At 39.4% G+C, this 22,905-nt stretch overlaps 1 protein-coding gene across 3 annotated transcripts in view; it reads left to right on the top strand.

The window, feature by feature from the left end:
- satb2 (SATB homeobox 2) overlaps positions 1-22,905 on the top strand; it is a 58,629-nt gene that overhangs the window by 20,130 nt on the left and 15,594 nt on the right. For all 3 annotated transcript variants that reach the window (XM_047601435.1, XM_047601434.1, XM_047601437.1), the window contains 7 exons: positions 3,920-4,105; positions 16,524-16,650; positions 18,325-18,448; positions 18,889-18,991; positions 20,173-20,223; positions 20,581-21,176; positions 22,313-22,525. In XM_047601435.1, the coding sequence (XP_047457391.1) occupies positions 3,920-4,105; positions 16,524-16,650; positions 18,325-18,448; positions 18,889-18,991; positions 20,173-20,223; positions 20,581-21,176; positions 22,313-22,525 (1,400 nt within the window). The remainder of the gene's footprint in view (positions 1-3,919; positions 4,106-16,523; positions 16,651-18,324; positions 18,449-18,888; positions 18,992-20,172; positions 20,224-20,580; positions 21,177-22,312; positions 22,526-22,905) is intronic.

Here is a 22,905-nt window from a genome sequence, read left to right as displayed (position 1 = left end):
TCATTGTGGAAGTTTTTTATTAATGATGTGTGTGTGTGCAGTCGCCCCTCTGTTTCTGGGTGTGGCAGTGTGGTAGAGATGTATAATTTAAATTATTTATTTTTTACTTATCTCTTCCACATGGGTCAGGCCATGAGCCATGCAGCATGGGTCAGGCCATTTTATTTGATTGATGATTTTATTTATTTATTTTAGTCAAATCTGGTTTAAAAACTGTTTTGTGTGTTGGTTTGATTCACCAGCATCTGTGACTCTAGTTTTATCGATGAGTTCTGCATTGTTGCTACTTATCGAAGTCCTAAACCGTTTATCAGCATGTGTTATTATTAGTAGGGTGTCTTGCTCATGCATGGTCGGAACTTATAAACTCACATACACATACAAATCTATGCGGGAACATTTCTGAACTGAGCACTGTTGCAAGGTTTCATTCCAAATATAGAGAGTGAATGAAGAGAAAATAAAGCAAGAGAGAATGGATGTTAAAGAAGAAGAAGAATTGAGAGAAGGAGGAAGGAGGACAGTGTTTCCTGGGCTTGATCGGATGGTTGGTCTGTAATAATGATGGGTTGTCTTTGAAGACAGGAAACCCAATGTGTCTCGATCCAAACCACACTGATTTAAATGCTCACAGACAACATATGTCCACCGATGCTGCGACACCCAAGAAAAGCTGCCAACGCACCCAGTTACACATCTTATTTTAATACTTCCCCCATATACATATTAGAGAGATTAGAGGTTTGAGGCAATGTCACATCATCCAAACCAGATCATATACAGTCAGCGGGCAAATCACAGGACACTGGATATGAGAGAAGACAGACTGAGGTGGAGACGGAGCTGGTCGCAGGGAGCTGCTCTGTGTTGACAGTTATATTTCCCTGTTGGGGGAAATTCACTTACTTGAATTGGCACAGTGCTCCAGTGTGTAATTCACTCCATGAGAGCCTGGAGGACTGGGAGCCGAGTGATTAATGAGGAGGAAATAGAAATATAGGAATTGACTGATTAAAACAACGGGGTGGGACGGATTGGGGGGAGCGTTCTCATGGATATGTGCCGAGGATAACATTTGTGTGTGTGTTTGGTATTGTGTGGTGGCCATGCGGTAAAAGAACACACCGCCATGTCCTTTATTATTTGTGCTGGGACGCTGCCTAATGCTCTCAGTCCATCATTTCTTCAGAGCCTTTTAATTAATTGGCAGTTGACAGGTGGCCCAAAACCAAAAACCTTTTAGGAAAACGGCTGATATTGGAGAGGAAGGATTGATATCAGTACTGAGCGCCAAGAAATTTAGGAATTAGACTCTTACTGTAAGTAGAAAACAGTGAGAAGGATCAGACAGGACAACACAACTTCAGACATGTAAATAAAATGACACTTAAAACTATGTGAATATTCAAAGAATGAATTGTTGGTAAAGGAACTTAAAAAGAGCTAAAATAAACAGGAAATGAGTGATAATACAAACGGTCCATTATAACCTTAATTTCTGTCATTACATATGCTACACTTAAGTTAGCTGTAGCTGAAGTTACCTTAAGGAAGAGACTAGTAGCGCTGTCCTGACCACAGACGATGGATGTTGATGACAGAAAACATTTTTTTGGAGATGTGAAGTTGAACTAACCTTGACCAATTGGAGCAACTTAAACAGTTGATTGACACATGACGCGAAACCATGAATACAACCTTGGTTCCTACCAATTAAATTCACCATGGTACTAGCAGGCTTAATTTTCAAGAATAAATAATGTATATCTGATTTGTATTATCTGCACAAAGCCTTAGTGTTTTTCTTTATTGTCAAGGCAGTAGGTTTGATTTTGACATTGGTTGGGACACAGTAACACTGCTGAAAGTTGATGCTTTTTTGCATTTGCAAACATTATTTTACATTATGAAGAGCTGATCAATCAAGCAAATGCTCATACTCAGAAAAATGCATTCTGCAATGTTATAGGTAAAAGCATGAAATAATGAAATGATGTGTTATTATAATGAAAGACAAGGAGGCAACTTGAAAGAATACAGGGGTATAAATGAAGTAACATTTGAACCTTTGAACAAGTAGATTAGTGTCATCTGGTTGTTATTCAGATCATCATCACATTAACATTTGTCACAAAGATGAATTTCAAGACTAACATATCCATCATTATTTGACCTCACCTGTGAATTTCCGGCCTCTCCTCCAGCTTCTCCTCCTCCATTTCCTCCAGCCTCTCTTCCTCTATCTCCTCTAGCTTTCTCCTCCTCCATCTCTACTCTACTACTCTACTCTACTACTCTGCTCTACTACTCAGCCTCTCTACTCTCTGTCTGGTGACAAGAATATGTTGATGCATGATATATGAACAGATTAGGGATACAATGATCATCGAGTTTGGTGGTACAGTTATTGCCTGACTGAAAAAGGCTTTTACTTTCACACAGTTATTACATGTAATCTGTAATAAAACATCAGATTGTAGATACTGGTTTAAAAAGTTGCTCTCTTCCACACAAATACAAATAATAAGTAAATATAGAAATAAAAATGTTATCTCTTTGTCATTAAATATTGTCTTTTAGTCAATATGTGTATTGTTGAGCCTCTACAGTTATATATGTTAGTAACTTACACTTTCACTCCAAAAGAAGTTTTCTTTACCTTGATATCCTTTAGAAAAAGACACACACACACACGCACACACGCACGCACGCACGCACACACGCACACACACACACACACACACACACACACACACACACACACACACCACCACCACCACCACCACCACCACTTACATTAAATCCGTCTAGCAGAGGCCAACTGTTAACCTTTTGTATTCCCTAATTATTAACAGCAGTTGTACTGGTAGTGGCGACCCAGTAGTGGTAGGGACGTGTCCCTACCTAATTCTATCCCCTGTTCATTTTTACAGACCCTAGCTAATTGTAAGTCCTTATGCTAAGCTAACCCTTTTCTGGGGTTAGAAATTACAGTGGTGTGGATTTTATCAACCATATCTAAACTACATGTCCTTAGACACACTCAAAACTAGAGAATAAAAAGCAAATAGTCAGAGAGACTAGATTGAGGCGTCATTGATGCTAACACTGTAAAAAAAAAAAAAAGCATCAGCTTTGGTTTCTTTAAACCAAATAAAGAACTGTAGCTGCAAAAGACCAGAAAACAGATGTATGAAACCATTTGCTTTGGAAACCATTTGGCTGCTGATCTGCTATGAACCATATGTTCAGAGTCACCACTTCAAGTTTTATCTGGATTTACTTTATTTGTTTCCGTTATTAATATATAAAAACTTAAAGTTCCACATGTGCTGCTGTGAAGTGGTTAAAAGAAACTTTCTGAAAGCTTTAAAACTAATTCAGCGTGTTGTGTTATTAGTCACATCGTGAGTTCCTCTGTAATGACAAATCAGTAAATGTCTGAGTGAAGATGAGTTTAAGGTTAGGGCAAGAGCTAAAGGTACACAAGTATTAGATGCTTAACTCTAAAGGGAATTCATTTAAAGTAGTTGAATCCCAGAGTTTTCTTTTTGCTTTTACAATCGTATTAAACAAATTTATGCTTATCTCATATTGTTTCTCTGGTATTAATACTCTAATAAAAGCAACTGCCAGTTATTGCTGTAGGTCTTTTGTATATTGTTTTGCATATCTGTGAGGGAGCCACTCTAATGGCTGCCTATCTAAGCGGCCGTTAGATTAAAGGCCTGAGAATGAGTCTGTTTAGGAGTGTGTGCCAGTTATTTCACATTCCTGGTTGATTGCGCCGCATTGAGAATTTCAGGTGTTGCAACATTCAACAGCATTAAAAAAAAATCCAATCCACATGTGTGCTGTCTGTCAGGGATAAACCGGACAATTAAATTAAAGCCAGACTCTTTTCTGTCGACCTCCACAGGTTTGATGATTCCTGTCTTCTGTGTGGTGGAGCAGTCGGATGGAGGGATCCAGACAGATGGATGCGAAGGAAGAGAAGAGCACGCCGAGTTTGTCCTGGTCAGGAAGGATATTCTCTTCTCTCAGCTGGTGGAGACGGCTCTGCTGGCCCTCGGCTACTCGCACAGCTCAGCCGCACAAGCTCATGGTCAGTGGGAGACGACCGCAGTCTCGTTTTATTGTTTCCATAAAAATCAACTCCAGGTTTTCAAAATAACGTTTGATTACACCCCTTAGACATATTGTAGACCAAACAATCTGGTACAGAGAAGTATAATTCAGGATCTTTACTACCATACCTCATGTTGCTGATAGCTATAAATATGCTAAGCTAAAGCTAGGTGCCTGTTAGCTCAAGGAAGAGACTAGCAGCAAACAAAGACCATAGATGTTGAGATGTTGTCAGAGTTGTAGCCACCGGGAATGAGACAAGATAGTAACCAGAGCTTGGGATGTCCACTCAAGACCAAATAGGGTGTTGATCTATATGTGGCTTAGCATTATGACTAAAAACACCTACCCTGGATCTAAAAGCACCCAATTCCACCTAGCACCTACATCAAACTAATTAACAAGGTAATGTTTGTCTTATTTGTGTTATCTGCATAAAAATTTTATATTAGCAATGTTCTGGTGAATCTAGGCAACCAGAGCATGGAACGTCTACTGGAGGCCAACAACTACTGGAGAATCAATCTATATGTGGCTTTAGCTTAGCATAAATACTGGCTAATTAACAAACTTATCTGATTTGTGTTATCTGCACAAAACATAAATGTTTTTCTTTTGATGTCACCAGCCTTTATGCCAAGTTGACCAGTTTCAGGCTAAAGCTGCATGTTTACCGTGAAGACTTCATTGTGTGTAGTTTTTATGTAGCACTGACGAGTCAAGCTTGACAATTTCACTGTTTCCACAACAGTGACCATTAAGACATTCATCCATTCATTCATTCATTCATTCATTTATCATAAGAGTGTTGTCTGTTTTATCAACCACATTTAAACAAAACATCCATTAGAGATCAACTGTAGGGACGGATGGAAGGATAGACAATAGAATTAATCAATATGTGACTTTATTTTAGCATAAAGACTGGAAACAGCTAGTCTAGATCTAAAAGAATTACCCCTGACAGCATCTTTATATCAAACTAATAAACAAGCTAATGTACATTTAATTTGTGTTATCTGCACAAAACTATAATACAGTATATTTTTGTAGAAACCCTATCTATCTATCTACATGTTTTCAGCTCTTTTGCTAAGCTAACAAAGTTGCATGTTTACCATAAAGACAATAGAGTGGTATATATTTTATCAACCCTCATTCATCAAAATATTCTTAGACACACATTAAAACATGATGTGTTGGACTGAGTTATATGTTTTACAAATATTCAGAAAACCAAAGTTCACTTGAACGTTTGTCCAGGCTGAAGCGGCAGAAGACACCCAAGTAGTGAACACAACTCAACACTGACGCTGCCATATCAGTAAATTACGATGCCTTATTTAAATGCTTAAATATCTGAGGTCAGACCACCTCTGTTTGTTAGGATGACGAGTTTAACCAAGGCCGTTATTAATAATCATGCCTCGCAGCTCAGGGGTCAAGGCAAGATCGGCCTCTGAAAGGAGACTCTCCCTCTAATCAGCGGTCTTAGAGGAAAACTGGATGCGAGGTCGTCTATTTGGAGCTGACTCTGTTCTGTTACAGTGGCAATAAGCACAAGAACACTTCAAAGACACAGACAGAGGCTGTAAAACTCATTAAAGAACACAACAAAGAGCTGGACAGGAATGTCTCCACGAGACAAAAATACATTGTTAGTGTGTGAGCGCGAGTGTACAGTACGTGTGAGAACATTTATGAAGCAGGGGGGAAAGAAAAGTAATTTATCGTCGCACACATGGAAGTCATCTGCAGCAGGACAGTGTCATTTACTGCTGTCTTTTTCTCAAGAATGCAGAATATTCCATCTGGGGAAGTTGCCTCACGTCGATATTAAGTGGTAACAACAGACAGCGAGCTACTCGGCTGCAGCAGCAGAGTGAAAATGGTGGGAGATCCCCATCTGTTTGAAATGTGTTTGTGTCATACACATCAGGCCTTGTTTGAGTTCAGTCTGCAGACACGTTCTCATGTATATCGGCGTGTTTATATGGACATCTGCAACCTGGCATCCAGGACTCAAGAGGGATCTGCTTAAGCATGATGAATATTTAGATTAGTTTGTTATTCCTGTGATAGCTAATCTTGTATTAGTTTAATTGATGACTTGAGTTGTTTTTGTTCTGGGAAACAAGCATCCTCTAACCTACAGATTAAAGAGGTTGATATTTTGACTGCTTTCTGTTTTTGCATCATTTAGAAACCTGGATGCTCCAGCTTCCTAAAGTCATCCTCTATCTGTCTGTTCAAGATACAATAAAACCTTTAAAAGGTTTTAACGCTGCAAAGAAAGAAGCTTCTTCCTCTTTTCCTCCATAAAAAGCTAACCTGGAAGCCAGACCAACATCCCCTTCCTACAATAATGCTTGCAACACAAAGTTAGTCTGGAGTCTCTTCATTGGGAACTGATTCTGCTCCTGCAAAGACCTGCTGGGCCAATCAGATCATGTGGGTGGGGCTTAATGTGGCGATGGACAGAAGAGTAACCTTGATCTATCATAATGAAATCCAGATGGAATGATACCAATAACTAATGTCAGTTTTGACCGATACAGTTGATGGACACGGCTACTTTCTTAACTGTTAAGAAAGTTTACTTTCTTGACAGTTTAGTTTATCCACAGTCGTTGTTGCAGATAACTTTAAATATGCTAAGCTACAACTAGCTGCCTGTTAACTTAAGGAAGAGACTGGCAGCAATTAGGTGACCACAGATAATGAATTTAGAGGAAATTCAAAGAGTTGTAGCAGTTCTAAGAGAAACAAAACTTTGTAGGCAAGTTGAACTAATTTCGACCAATGGGTTCAAATTAAACAGTTGATTGACATATGATGCAAACGCAGAGTTTAACCCTAAAGAGACACGGTTCACCACTTTGGGTCCTCTAAGTCCACTGTATTGATAGTGGCGGGGTGCTTCAGGTGAACCAAGTTGGGCAAGCATTGTTTTCTTTTCAAATAGATCAATGTTTTTAAATATAAAATTGTTACCTCGACAAACTAAAGCCTTGAACATCAACTAGAGACCCACCATCAGCTACAAAGACAGAGGACAAGAGAATTGCTTTATTTGAGGACAAGGTTACAGGATTACCACGTAAATCCATTTTCAGTTTGTGGTTATTGTTAAAGAGAAATAGAGCTTCAAACCAATAATCCCACAATGAATTATGACCTGATTTACAGCTGTTTACAACCAAACTTTATTTATAGTGATGGGGAAATGGAAATGGACAAATATTATTCACAAAAGAAGAATTGTTTACATCCCATCCATTTGTTGCTATCAGGATATTGGGATGGGAAACGAGATGCAAGAGATTATCTTTTAATGAGCCTTTTTTATGTTTTCTTGTGAACTTCGTAGTTTAGCTGCTTGTTGCCGTTTTTTTCTTCTTCTGATTATCTCAGATGTCTCTGTTATTGTCTCTTGCCGTCTAAACAAAAACACGTATTAACTGGTTGTTGTGAGCCGGCTACGCTGCACATCTCTCTAGTTTTGGGCTGTTAAATCCAAAGCTGTAATTGACAGCCCGTTTAAAGTGAGTTAGAAAAATAAACAACGCTCAGATGCACATTATCTTGCCGTGGTGGCCTGAAATAGTCCTCTAAATGCTATGGCGAGTGTTTTTCGTGGGTTTTGCAGATGAATGCCATTAGTAGTACTTTTCAGCCTCAGTGTTTCTGCCAAGTATCAGGGGAGGTCTCTGTCTGTCTGTCTCATCAGAGTGTATGGAAAACAGTGAGCCACATTGGTCCCCTCCGTCCACATCAATGCACTCCTCTCAAAACACACCACAGCAGGGGCTTCAAAGGCCGAACGGGACGTCACCACTCGACACAAACAAAACCCGCTCGACACACTTTTAAACTCTGTTCAACCCACGCAAGGATGCTTTTAACACACATGTCTATCCTGTGTAGTCATGCAGTATCACATACACCCCTCCTCCCTCCCCTGACCCACTCCACCCACCCCTCCCACCGCCCAGCTTCTCTCAAATGAATACTTTTTGTTTTTTAAAACAAGTGTTTATGTTAAATGAATAATTTCTGGCCTAAATTATACATTTTTTCCCCTGCGGTCCACAACCAAAATTGCACAGAGTCCCGGCTATTTTCTCCCTGCCTGAATTGTGTCCTGCATTCTTGAGTCCCAGCGGTGTATTTAAAGTCCCCAGTCTTTCTTTAATTAGCTTAGCCCAGTAATTAACTGGGAGATATTGTTTATTTCAATTATAAGGGTCTGAAGGCTTCCATATAGTGGATAGGAGCAGACCTGTACTTTACGGCTTTAGTCAGCGAACACTTTAACGGTGGTCAGCATTGTTGTAGTGCCACGTCTAAGAGGCCACAAAGGGTCACCGCTGAAGCTTAGACCAACTCAGTTGTAGCCTCCAGCCCTCATTTGAATTGAAAGCAAACTTTATTTATTAATTATAAATAAATGATCTAACTATATTTTATAGGGATCTTTTTAATTGATTTAGTTTTGCAAAATTAAAAAAGAACAAAAGTATATATATCATATCCACAAGTATATATATATATCAATACCAATAATCTGCATTGTGGGAAGAGGCAGAAAAACCCATCCTTATAATTTAGTAATATTATAGATAACATAAAATTAACATAATCAACAATTTAAATACATGAAACTGATATCTAAATAGTACCAAAATAACGTCAGGGCAGAGATCAATAAATAAAGAAGATCTGAACATGTGAGAGACTTTCCAGCTTGTTCCAAAATATGTATCATCATATTAAGTCATGATGCACAGACAACATGGTTCCGATCCAGTGTAGAGATCAGATTAATAAAAGACAAATTTAAGAATATAATCTCTAGTGCGATAAGAGGTCAATATCCTCCCCTGTTCATCTTTAATGCAGAGACACAAACACGTGATTCTTTACATTCAGCCACGAACTGCTGTCTTTTTCGAACTTTAACCAAAGTGCTTTTGTTGCCTAAACCACTGACGAGACTATAGATGTGAATCCCAGTCTCTGCTGTGACTGCTGTAACCTTTGTGCGCTCACTATCTACCCCAATCACCTCAACCTATTTCATACACGGAACATAGACAACAATGTAACTGCATAAACTGGCAACTAAATAGTACCAGAATAAAGCAAAGTGCACATCTTGGCAGTTTCTAAAATAACTAACACCACGGCAGAGACCTTGCAAAATATTGATCATCTCCCCAAGTCGTCAAACAGCTGTTCATAGTTCTGATCCAACAGTAGGTACAGATCCATCAGAGACAGCAGTTGTTACATTATTCTACTGACTACATGGTGGCGCTGGTTATTAGCAGACAGACAAGCAGAGATCAGATCTCAAGTGCTGGCTGGGGACACATGTGGAGACACATTTTAATTAATGCCAGGAGTCAACAAAGGAGCTAAAAGATGGCTAGATGTGATTAGCTTGATTAGGACAGACATTAATGTGAGGGTCTGAACAGGGTCTGAGAAATGTTGACTTTTTATAACTTTCTATCATTTGTATCCAGATCTTAGCAAAGACCCACCTTATCATTAATTAACTGAGTCATTAATAAAACATAATTCAACATCTGGACTGATGAATGTTAAAGACCCCCTCCACATAAAAATGTGTTTTTCTTTGATGTTGCTTGGGTGTTTGAGCTTCGCTGTGCAGAACGAGGATGATGATTATGAGTTGACTGTGACTTGATATTTCTCAGGTAAAGGTTTGAGGGTTCTAATTTACTAGAAAACTGAGGAACCTGTAGAGGACTGGGCTGATATAATAAAACATACAGTTTATATACTATATACACTGATTGGGCATAACATTATGACCACCTTCCTAATATTGTCTAGGTTTCCTTTGTGCCTCCAAAACAGTTGTGACTCATCAGGGAATGGACATGGGCCTTCGGAGGGTGTCCTGTGGTGTCTGATGGTGCAACAGAATGTTGTTGTTGTTGTGGGGTCTTTTGGATCATATGAGTTGAGGGGAGGGGCCTCTGTGGATCACCCCACAGGTACTTGATTAGTTTGGGATCTAGTGAATTTGGAGGCCAGGTCAACACCTTGTTCCTAAACTGTTTGTGTGTGTGTCTGTGTCAGGCTGCATCCTGCTGGGAGTGTCATTACTATGGGGTGGGGGTGCCTGGTCTGGTCTAGGTGGGTGCTACATTCTAAGTAACATCCACATAAATACCACGTCCAGAGGTTTCCCAATATATTGTTATTTACGTCTCCTGTCAGTGGTCTGTTGTGGCTGTACATATACATATACAGTTGAAACCAGAAGTTTACATACATACTTAAGTTTACATGTGTAAAAAGACACATAAGCCTTTCTTTCTTACTTTTTTATTATTTTCTTTGAATACTAAAGTTTACATATATTTCCTTAGTATTTGGTGGCATTGCCTTTAAACTGTATGACTTGGGTTTGACATTTAGGGTATCCTTCCACAAGCTTCTTGCAATGATCTACTGGAATTTTGGTACATTCCTCCTGACAGAACTGGTGTTACAGAGTTAGGGTTGTAGGCTGCCTCGCTCCCACACGCCTTTTCATTTCTACCTACAAATTTTCTATGGGATTGCAAACGGGGCTTTGTGATGGCCTCTCCAAAACATTGGATTTGTTGTCTTTAAGTCACTTTGTAAGTACTTTGGCAGCAAGCTTAGGGTCATCGTCCATTTTGAAGACCCATTTGCGCCCAAGCTTTAACTTCCTGGTTGATATCTTGAGATCTGGCTTCAATTTTTCCGCAAAATGTTCTTTCCTCATGATGCACTCTATTTCATGAAGTGCACCAGTTCCTCCTGCAGCAAAACAGCCCCACAACATGAAGCTACCACCCCCCATACTTGACAGCTGGGATGGCATTTCATTTTTCCTCCAAATGTAACGATGGACATTATGGCCAAACAGTTCCATTGTAGTTTCATCAGACCACAGGACATGGCTCCAAAAATTAATGTCTCTGTCCCCATGTACATTTGAAAACTGTAATCTGGCTTTTTTTATGTTGCTTTTAGAGTAATGGCATCTTGGCTTCACTGAGTGGCCTTTAAGCCCATGATGGTACAGGACTCGTTTCACTGTGACTCTCTCTTAGCAGCTTCAGCCATCATCTTCACAAGGTCTTTTGTTCTGGGGTTGATTTGCACATTTCAGACCAAAACACATTCATCTCTGGGACAAAGATCAGAAGCTTCCAAAGCCATGACATCATCATCTGGGCTTTCCTTCAATGTTTGAAGACATAGCAATCTTTTTGTATGTAAACGTCTGGCTTCTGAAAGAGAATAATAAAAAAATCTCTAAGAAATACTCTCTGTCATTATTCTAGGATCTAGCAAATAGAAATAATTTTGGTAATCCTAACTGACCTAAAACAGGAGTCTGATTAGTTTGATTTAACTCCACAGAAAAAATGTTTATGTGTCATTTTACACAGTGTATATAAACTTCTGGTTTCAAGTGCATATACATAAACACTGTTTTCTACATGTCGTTTAAATGCCGGATCGGACTGGCCAAATGTATTGTATTATTTTTATAGGACAAAAAGATAAATAAATCAGTACTAGGATTTGTGTTGTCACAACTATTTGTCGAAAAGTTAAAATGATGTATCGAGTGGTTAAGGTTTTGATTCGAAAAACATTTGATTTGTTTTAAAGGAAGCAAATAAGTAAACCGTGTCAGACACAAATTCTTATTTTTAAAAGTAGAGAAATCTGGAGGAATTATTGTTTGGATTTTAGTCAAGATACTCTTACAGCTGTATATTCTAGATGGTCTGGATTTTTGTAATAAAAAGACAGAACAAGGTTCACCTCAGATCAAAAATTTTAAATTAAGTGTTTAGGTTAAGCTTTTCTCTTCTACCAGACAAAATGTGGACAATAATCCTGTTTGAGTGGAAAGGAGCAGGCTTTCCTATAGAGCACTTATTCAGTTGTGATGATAGTGAAGCTTCAGGCCTGTGGGGTTTCCCTCAGCGTGTGCCAGGGGTGGAACCTGGAACTCGTTTGGAGGGAGCCCTGCATGAGTGCAGGCTGCTGTGACCATTAAAACAATGGGGTTACTGTGCATACATGGGCACAGGAGTGTGTGTTTGCAGGCTGGCATGCATGCGTGCAGCGTTCAAGGCGGAGTCAGACGCGTCACCGCGTGTTTGTGTGTGGATTTGTGTGGATTTGTGCGGATGGGCGCACTCAGACATGAGCCAAGCCACCAAACCGGCCACATAAAAGCCTGTCTCTGGGAGGTGGAATTTTAATGTGGAAATGGGAACAATGATTTCTGCTTTTAAACGTGGACAAGAAGCAGAGACCATCGAACGACAGACTTAAAAATGATGAATCCATTATTAATGCATTTGCCATCGTACTGAGGGTGTGCCGGGGCTTTTGCATGCCAGTGAGTTCATGTAATGCGTCCGTTTCTCTGCGTGCTGTCATGTGTCCTCTGCGAGTTTGTGTTTGTCTGCTCATCCAGGCGTCTGCTTCCGCCCAGCTTGGCACTGGTGAAGCTGTTATTTTCACTGAAGGTGAAACACATAAGGAAAACAGTGAAGCATGTTGGGAGGCTGGATATTTTCTCATGAAAACATACAAAACATACAAACTTTGTCCATGAATTACATGTTGTAACCTGGCCAATATTGAAAAATGTTTTTAGTGCACTGTCACAAAATTAAGAATACAAAACGTACTACACTGAAAAAGTAATTATCTTGACTTGTTTCTTCTTCTCATGTATATATTAGTCCTCGTCCTGTCACTAATGTGTTTTGTTCATTCTTTCCGTTTTCACCTCACATCACTCCTCTTGTGAATCAACTGCTTCATAACTGGTTTGTTTTCTTTTTGGTATTTCATGTCTGTTTTTAGACGCGATTTTAAAGCAAAAATCAAAGAAAGGCTTAACAAGTAAATTGGCCTTTTCGTCCTTTAATCTGTGAAAACTGAAAATAAAAAGAGAACTAAAGGAGAAACCAGTGGTTATTTGATTCAGAAGAAGTTTCCTTCAGTCAGTGATTTAAAAACTCTTCTGTTGGTCCGAATGGAGCACAGATATGACGTTGGAACAGTATTCAGATGTCATTTTAGATTTTCTGACACAAGGCATCTGAATTTCTCTCTGAATCTGGAGAATCTAGAGAAGGACCAGGTTTATTTAGTGCTGAACAGAATGATCCATGACCTGGACCAATGTTCACCATGAGACTATTTCCTGCTTCATTCAAGGATGATACATCTGGCTGTTGACTTTTATTTTGTTTAAATCACATTAGTAGAAAGAGAATTAAGTTTTGGTTGTTGAACTTGAACTAGTTGAATACCTGAAACTTGAAAACCAAACAAATGCACGGACTCATAACCTGTATTCCACTCACTAGTTTCAGCTGTGACCTCTGCCATCTCCTCCCAACAGCTTTGTTTTTCTTATAAGCTGCTAATAACATTTGAATCACTTGACATCATATGTCCAATCACACTGCCAAAATACAACTCTTTACATAACTTGTCCATATTGTAACTCAGAATTACAATAATAATTAAAAAATTTCAAAATCATTAAACGTGATCTATATTTACTGCTCCGCAATGACTCCAACATGAATGCATTCTTAAATCCTCATTTCTCATCACCAGAAATATTCACAACTAGCTCTTTTTTCGCTCTTTATTTTTATTTTTTTAAGACATAACAGACACAACATTTATTTATTTATCCCATGTATGTGAAATTAGCTTGTCACAGTAGCGCAGAATTAGGTACAAAATATATACAAGAAACAATAAAAGACAGTATCAAATTTGAAAGAATGTACAAAATATACAAGAATATCCTGTACTCTGACAGTATACACGGTGTGGGCAGAGAATTTCAAAAAATGCTAAAAAAAAAAAAAAAGCAGATTATTGTGCAAAAGAATCTGTAAATCAGGTCACAAAGAAGTTCCTTCTTGCAGCGTGAATGCAACAGTCTGCTGCTAAAAGAGCTGCTTAGCTCCCCTACAGTCGGATGTAGTGGGTGTCCATGATTGACGTCAGCTTGGCCAACATCCTCCTCTCACATACCTCCTCGATGGAGTCTAGAGAGCAGTCCAGGACAGAGCCGGCCCGTCTGACCAGCTTGTTCCGTTTCTTCCTGTGTCTCTGAGCTCTCACTCCTCCAGCAGACCACTGCGTATAAGATGGCAGAGGCCACCACAGAGTTATAGAAAGATTGTATCGCTGTATTTTCTCTTCTCTCCATTAGCCGTAGTTGTTGGATCCTGCTATAACTCTAATTATTCTGTTTTGTGAAGATTGCAAATATCTATAGTTTAAATTTTGTTTAATCTCATAAAAAGTCATGAATTAATATGCAAAAAGTGTGCCTTAGTGTCTCCAAGCTTTTTTTTCTTGCATCCTAAATCGTGTGTGTCAAACATAGAGCCCCCAGACCAGAACTGGCCCCTGAAGAGTCTAATCTGGCCCTGCGAAAATTAGAAAGAAGACTTTAACTTGAATCTTTAAATAAAAATAACTGCTCCTCCTACTTTGTCCTCTGTTTGAGTAAGAACACAACTCCTAGAATGATTAAATATATTTTCATAATATATAGTTCTAGGTGTTTATAAGTTATTATGCTTGCGATCACACTGGGCTGTATTTGGTCCCTGAACTAATGTGAGCTGGACACCCTGCCCTAGATGAACTACGTGTGACCTGTTCTTCTATTAAATAGCTATATGTGATGGTTCTGTTCTGGTTCTCTGAAACCTCCATGGTGGTCTAAAGTGGCACGGCCCATCCTGTTCATGGTGTTTTAATGATGCTCCGTCTCTACGAGCAAATAATTAAGAACACAGCAGTGCAGTCAGAGATATGACTGATCTGTAAACACAGGGAGGGAGGAAGGAGTCGAGAGAGGGAGAAACAAGAGGATAGAAAGAGAGAGAAAGAGAGAGAGAGAGAGAGTTCTCAGGACCCGTCTGGATCTCATTTAGAGGATAGTAATGCGATTAGCTTTGTTTAGTTTTCACAGCTCCAGTCAGTCCGCATGAAAAAACAATGTGTGTGTGTGTGTGTGTGTGTGTGTGTGTGTGTGTGTGTGTGTGTTTTCTTGTATGTAAAGGTGGGTTTGTGTGTATGATGTTGTTTAAATATATGCTTTCATTCTCTTTAAAGAGATTCATCTTTAGATTGTTTGAAGCAAGACAGAGGAACAAAAAAACTGAAGCAGTAAGAAAGATGGACACTAGTAGTTAGTACAGATATCTGTTGAGAACATCAACAGTTCTTTGTCTTTCTGTCAGTTTTCGTATTTTGTATTTGAAGGCTGAGCAGCTAATAGAATAGAATAGAATAGAATAGAATAGAATAGAATAGAATAGAATAGAATAGAATATCTTAAAAAGACAAACCACATTTGAATTAGTAATGATTAAGAAACATTTCAATGAAGGTACCGCAAAGCTGGAAAAAGTTCAATGTATCAGCATTTTTCGCCTAATCATCTTTCTAAAAACAACCACTCAGCAAACAAACATTTGAAATTTGAAAAGGTGACATTCAGGTGCTTGCTGCTCTTGTTTAATGTTTATGAAATATTGTAAAAAAAAAAAAACAACATATTTCTAATGTACGGTAGCTTTATGCTAGCCTGGAAGCCAAACCAACTTCTGCCTGCCTACAAAATTAGAAGAAATACAGAAGTTTAAAGTTGCTTTGGAGTCTCTCCTTACAAACCGATTCCACTCCGGAAGAGATCTGTTGTATCAGTATTTTTTTTTTGTTTGTTTGTTTGTTTTTCTTGTCAGTTGTCAGTTTTTTCCAGTTGTCAGATATCTGTAAAAATACATCTGTGACTGACTGCTATCTGTTGTTACAGTAAATCGCGCAACAGCTCTTCCCTATTTTTTTTGAATAAATTTTACAATTCTATTAAATCCTATGATTCAAACTAATGTTGCTAATCCCCATGTTCAACTGTCACTTCACCCTCTATTAATTGTCACTTTGTAGAGCCACAAAATAATAAGATTATGATGAGGTAGGTACGTAGATATGCAGATATGTACGTACATCGCTCTTGTTTAATGCTGGGGAAAGATCATATTAAGTACTTTCTGATGCTGAAAGTTGGTCTGGAGTCTCTCCGTTGGGAACTGATAATGGTCCAGAGGTACTTGCTTTTTCTGTACTGGTTGCAACACAGCAAGGCAGTAGAACTTTAATCTGGCTTGATTAATAATACATCATCTTCGAGAGGGTGGAGGTATAATTGTCCTGGCTTTCTTTGCCCCTATCTGTTTCATTATGCCTCATTTATATCGTCTGTATTATACTGTAGATTAAAAATAACAGAAATTGTCTTTGTATACTTCCAGGTATCATCAAGGTGGGAAGGTGGAACCCTCTGCCCATCCACTTTCTGACGGATGCTCCAGAAGCGACCGTTGCCGACATGTTGATGGAGGTTTACCACATGGTCACGTTACGCATCCAGCTACAAAGGTCAGAGTCAATTCTAAAAGCCAGTTTTCAGAGGGAAACATATGTGGCATTCGCTGAGAGAGAAAGCCTGTATGTTCATATTTTATGAACACAGTAAGATTTTTTATGGACTGTTGTGTGTGGTTGCATTTAATCAAACACTCCAGTCTACTGGGCAGCTGAAGTCATTGCTGCAGATTGCAGCTCGAGAATTTACCATATCTATCACATTTGAAAGCAGCAATATTGAAACACTAAGGCTTGAGTTAAACAAGCCGGTGGGGATTTATCTATTATCTGTCTCCATCGGGGGGAAGACTCCATGTGCCAGGAACTCAGAGTTCTCCAGAAAAAAAGTGAGTGAAGCAGGATCTTGATGGACTGATAAAACAGATAAACTCCAGATGAGAGGGTTATTATTGTTATTGTCTTGGCACATACCAGCCAGGTCTGTTTACGTGTTTATGTGCGTATCCACGGCAATGGCAGAGCTTTGGCATGCATGCACCAAGCTGAAATGATTTGAGGTTAAAATTAAATAAGAACAGCAAGATTGGAGGGAAAGGGATTTAGTTTTTTATGGTTGAGGTTAATACACGATGTTTGGATGATTGGAGGAATAATGTGTTTATGTTATTGCCGAGATAAGAAGACTGACACCTATCAATTGACACAGTTAACCAGTTAGCTTAGCATAAAGTTTAACCCAGGGGTGTCAAACTCATTTTAGTTTGAGGGGGACATACAGCCAGATTTGAACTCAACTGGGCAGGATCATTAACATAACATTAGAACCTGTAAGTAATGACAACTCCAGACTTTTCCCACTTGTTTTAGTGCGAGGAAGAGTGGGAGAAAATTGGGAGACTGTTTACATTTAATAAATTATCCTTTAAAATCTTTATCTTCATTGAAAAATTGCAGTCGTCAGTGTCATTTTTTTTCGCAAATTCACGTTGTGAGCCAGATGAGACCCTCTGGTGGCCAGCTTTAGGCCCGCGGGCCGTATTGACACCTGCGGCTTAAACAGCTAACACGTTTTGTTATCTTTTGACAGAGTCCAGCTAGCTGTAGCCTTTATGAGTTATCCAGCTTCTTCATCTTCAACTAATCAATGTGTTTGTGGAATCCCAAAATGTTAATCTACTTAACGAACATGGTGAAGTGGTTATCTTGGTTATCTAGAAAAAAAAAATTTATGGTTGGAAGAATTATGTGTTTTATTGCTAAGATAAGAAAATTGACTCCTTCTATAAATATGAAGCTACACACAGTTTAATCTGTTGAAGAGCTAATTAGATTAACATAAAGTTCAAAGAGACAGCACATGTTTCGTTATCTTTGGACAGAGCCAAGCTAGCTGCAGTCTTTATGCTAAGACTGCAGCTTTGTCTGCTCCCCATCAATCTTCTTACACCTTCCCAAAATTTTAATCTACTTTAGTAACAAAGCCATGCTAGCTGGTCTCTATGCTAAGATATTCAGCTTCATTTTCTTCAATACATCAATCTTCTTATGCATTCCAAAAACATTAATCTACTTAAATGAACATGCTGAAGTAGTTATCCAGAAATCCAGAAACATTCTGTATAATACTGTAAGACAAATTTAAAGTGTTTTTCATGTCTCGACTTATTAAATTAGTTTTAAAGATGTGGAAGTTGATGCCTCAGTATGGTTTTGGTTTTGTTGCAGTTTTTCGAAGCTAGAGGATCTTCCCTGTGAGCAGTGGAACCACGCCACTGTCAGGAATGCTCTCAAAGAGCTGCTGAAGGAGATGAACCAAAGCACTCTGGCCAAAGAGTGTCCTCTGTCACAGGTAGGAAGATAAAAAAATCCAATCATCTGCTCTTTCAGATGCTCCTTACATGTTATTTTAAACTTTCAGTCCTTATGAGATCTGTTTGAATCTCTTGAAACCTCCCTACATGTTCGTTAAATTCCCCAGCTATATGATTAACCCTCCATCCAGGTCTTATAATCTGAGTGAGATGTGTTTGCGTACAGCGTTGGTGGTGGGTGTTGATCGCTGCATCAATTGCAAGCATATGTGTGTGTGGCTGGAGATTCCCTCTTCTCTGTTCGCTGTGCTGGCTCGGGTTTCCATGGGTGGCTTCCAGTCATGATTAATGTTTGTCTATTTCTATTGTGTGTGTTCTGTGTGTGTTTACGCGTGCGTGCCATGTGGTTGTCGCATGAGCATTTCGTATTACGTTGGTTATTAATTATCTTTCCCCTCTCTCTCTCTCTCTGTGTCAGAGTATGATTTCCTCCATAGTGAACAGCTCCTACTATGCCAACGTCTCCACTGCCAAATGTCAAGAGTTTGGCCGTTGGTACAAGAAGTATAAGAAAATCAAAGGTGAGGCCACGATTACATATCTTTTTTTCACTGCAGAGATGTTGCTTTAGAGTGACAAAAAACCAACACAAATCCACCAGACCTGCATCTGTTTTAAACCAGAACAGAAAAGACCAGATTCCATGTGATTTGTACTGTTTGAAACAAAAATTAAAAGAAACAAATCTGAGTCACATGTGTGGAAAATAACAGGATCTGGGCAACTGCAGCCTGAATGGAGTAGAGACAAGGCTGTAAAAATGCAGCTCTCTGACCAATCTGAACCATGCAGCCGAAAAATGAAAGCAAATACCGGTAACTGGAGGGAATGTAACTGCTTTTGTTTTTCAATAAAATGCTAAAAAAAAAAAACAAAGGCTAAGAATAATTTGTCCAACCTAAAATTCAGAAATATGACTGAAATATTGACTCAGTCAACCAAATATTGAACTAACTATCAGCTAATCATGAATGTAAAACATGGGACAAGGGAGTGCTGCATTATACATAATAGTGTAACCTATGAAAGACTTTAAATTACCTTCCTCCATCTACCTGTCCACGATTTTATTTCCTTTTCTTTATTATTTATTTATTTCATGGATATTTTATGAGGAGTAGATTCATCTTTTGGTTAACTGCTAAAATGTAACTGAACTTTTCATAACATAACCATCATGGTATCTATTTTACCAAATGATAATATTCAACAAAAGTTCAGCTGCAGCACCAACCAATCAAATGCATTTGCTCCAATTAACTTTTGATATTGGTAGCCAAAATCTAGCATCAACAAGCTCTTGAGCAATGCTAGCTGTTTGATTTTGTTCAGTAGCAGTGAGACCTGTACAACTCCAGGCCAGCTAGGCTTCTTCCTGTTAAACTGGAGTTTTTCCTTGCCACCATCGCCTTGAGGCTTGCTCCAAGGCTTCAGGCCGGTTTTTGTAAAGCATCTTTGAGACAATTTTATTGTTAGTGATGCTATATAAATTGAATTGCACTGAATATCCCAGCCAAAGCTTAATTGTAGATAAATGGTAAATGTTTTACATTATATAGTGCCTGCTACTCAAAGTTTCTGTTTCATTCCCATGTCATGATCTTCATCTTTTCTGAACTCTTAAAGGACTTCTGCTTTGACATGTGCATCTACAACAACATACAAACCTCACTATTTATCTTTTGTGTGTGTTATTGAGCAGTAGATTATCTGGAGAAGATGTGGTCTGGACGAGACACTGCTGACATTAAAAGTAAGGATCGTAATCAATATTTCTGACATATTTCTAGGGTTTCATTCTAGTAGCTTCTTCAAATCTTGGGACTGGAGTCTCTGTGCAGTAATGTTGTTGTTAGTACAATTCATTGGGGAAAGAAAATATGTGAACTACAGATGAGTCTCTGATTGTTAATAGACCCTAGTCATGCAACTTTCAGATGTTCCTGTTTAAACCAAAACCCCCCACCAGTCTTTTACAACTAAGGAGTTGAATTAAAACATCGTCAACAAACCCTACAAGTCCAGTTTCCCTTGTTCCAGCTTTATTTGGTCATACTTTGGCCTTGAGAAGTTTCATGTGAATATAAAAGGGTTTGCTTCTCCTCTCCAGTTGAGAGGGACAACGTGGCCGATTTCTGTGTCCTCGGCCAGAGACCTCCTCCTCCTCATCTGGCCAGTCTGGCGCAGCTCAGTCACCTGGGAGCCAGCAGCCCCCTCCTCAAAGCTGGAGATCCGCAGGCATCCTCCCAGCCACAACCTCCGCAACAACCTCCTCCTCCCCAGCAACAGCCTTCGCCTCACGGCCCCCTCCACCACAGCCCTCCCCTCCGAACAGGGCAGGTGCCGCCTCCACCTCCTCCACCTCCACCTGGAGCTCTGCAGCCCCTGCTGGGTCCAGGTGGGCTGCTCTCTCCTCAACTCTCCCCACAGTTGGTGCGCCAACAGCTAGCCATGGCCCACCTCATCAACCAGCAGCTCGCTGTGAGTCGCCTCCTTGCCCACCAGCATCCACAAGCCCTCAACCAGCAGTTCCTCAACCATCCACCCATTCCTCGGGGCTCGTCCAAAGCCGGGGGTGACCATCCCGGGAGCAACCCCTCAGCTGCCGAAGTCTCCTCTGAAATCTACCAGCAGGTCAGAGACGAGCTGAAGAGAGCTAGTGTCTCCCAGGCCGTGTTCGCCCGTGTGGCTTTCAACCGCACACAGGTAGGAACAACGAGTGTTGGAGAGGTTAGGAGATAGTGTGTTGGTGAAATCAGGAAGGAGACGAGGGGAAAGCAACACTTTTTTTGGCACTAAGACGAAGATGTAGCATTGTTTAGAATCAGGAAAATATCTGGTCACAGCGTTATCGTCTGAGATATAGAAATACCAACGCTGATTTCTAGTTTTACAGCAGTGGTATTTTTGGAGGGATTAGCAGAAGCCTGGCAGGGTTGCTCGCTCGCTGGGTCATTGAGTCTCCTTCCCCCCGCCCTCACAGCAGCACAAACACCTGATGCATTCAGGCTGTGCTAAACTGCTCACCACACGCCCCATTAGATCAATGTGATGGGAGGTGGCTCGTAGGCCCACTGGTCTAGAGACCAGGTGTGTTTCACAGAGTTTTTGTGTGTCTCTTTTGTGTTTGGATTTGTGAGATGCGAATACTGTGCATCTGAACCATCCCCTTTTCAGGGATTTACAAAGTTTTACCAGAAATAGGAGGCTGTCTAAAAACCCTTTCACGTTAAAACCTCAGAAGCAATAATTACTTAACTGAAGAGTTTTTCCTTTCATTGTCATCCATCGTGTTTCACAAGGAAATATTATATTATATGTGAAGCTTTGCTGTAAATTAAACATGAGCAGATGAATCAATTAACCAACAATTAATTAGTTCCAGCTGCTTAAATATAAAGATTACATGCAATATTTTTACAAACCAATATATGAATGAAAAATATTTTTGTAAATATTTAATCTCTTTTAAAACAACCTTTTTTTTAAAAAAAAAGCAAAAAGGCAAATTAAATGCTTATTTATTAAAGCTAATACTAGCTATTTTATTAGACTAAAAATGATAACTGTGGATCCGCAGATCTTCTTTGTCAATTTCTACTCAAGAAGGTTTGTTTCTGCTGCATCGTTTTTCCATTTTCCAAACAATATGGCAATGTCGATTAATAGCACATTTAACCTGACCTTAAAAGGAATGTATGTTAATTTTTTCTTAAGTTCATTTTGCAGAAAAAAATTAGAAATTTGATTAAGACTTTATTTTTTCACAATAAAAAGCAAAAACTGCGGTGCGATGGTAGTCCACCAAAGTTAACGGCATATATGTGTTTGTGTTGATTCAGGGTTTGCTCTCCGAGATCCTGAGGAAAGAGGAGGACCCTCGCACAGCCTCACAGTCTCTGCTGGTCAACCTGAAGGCCATGCAGAACTTTCTTAACCTGCCGGAGAGTGAAAGAGATCGAATCTACCAGGAGGAAAGAGAGCGCACCATGAACCCGTCTGTTGGCCTCCCTGCTTCCAACTCATCCACCCCTGGAGCTCCACGCCTCTCACAGGTTGGGGTTTTTTTTTGTTTTGTTTTGTTTTGTTTTGTTTTTTTAGTGGTTGCCACATCAGCTAAGCAAATAACAGTGCGATGGGTTTGACTGTAGCATGAAAGTGTAGGATAGAAGCTGGGATGAATAAATTATTATTGCTCCAGATCACTCTATAGAATGTTTTCTAGAATAACCCTTTCTGCATGAATAAAGCATTTGAGCCAAAATATGGCATATTAGCCATTTAATTAGCCTAAACAAAATAATAATAGCTGCCACAGTAGCCAAAACAAGCTAACATCACCAATCTAATTTGGCTAAACTAGACCAAGTGAGCTAGACAATTAGGCTAAATAAGAAAATATTAGACATATGACTACTGTATGACTACTGCTATT

Source organism: Mugil cephalus, chromosome 12 (genome assembly GCF_022458985.1).
Source record: "Mugil cephalus isolate CIBA_MC_2020 chromosome 12, CIBA_Mcephalus_1.1, whole genome shotgun sequence".
Lineage (NCBI taxonomy): Eukaryota > Metazoa > Chordata > Actinopteri > Mugiliformes > Mugilidae > Mugil > Mugil cephalus.
Note: the sequence above shows the minus strand (reverse complement) of the source record. Positions and strands in the feature narration are given on the sequence as shown.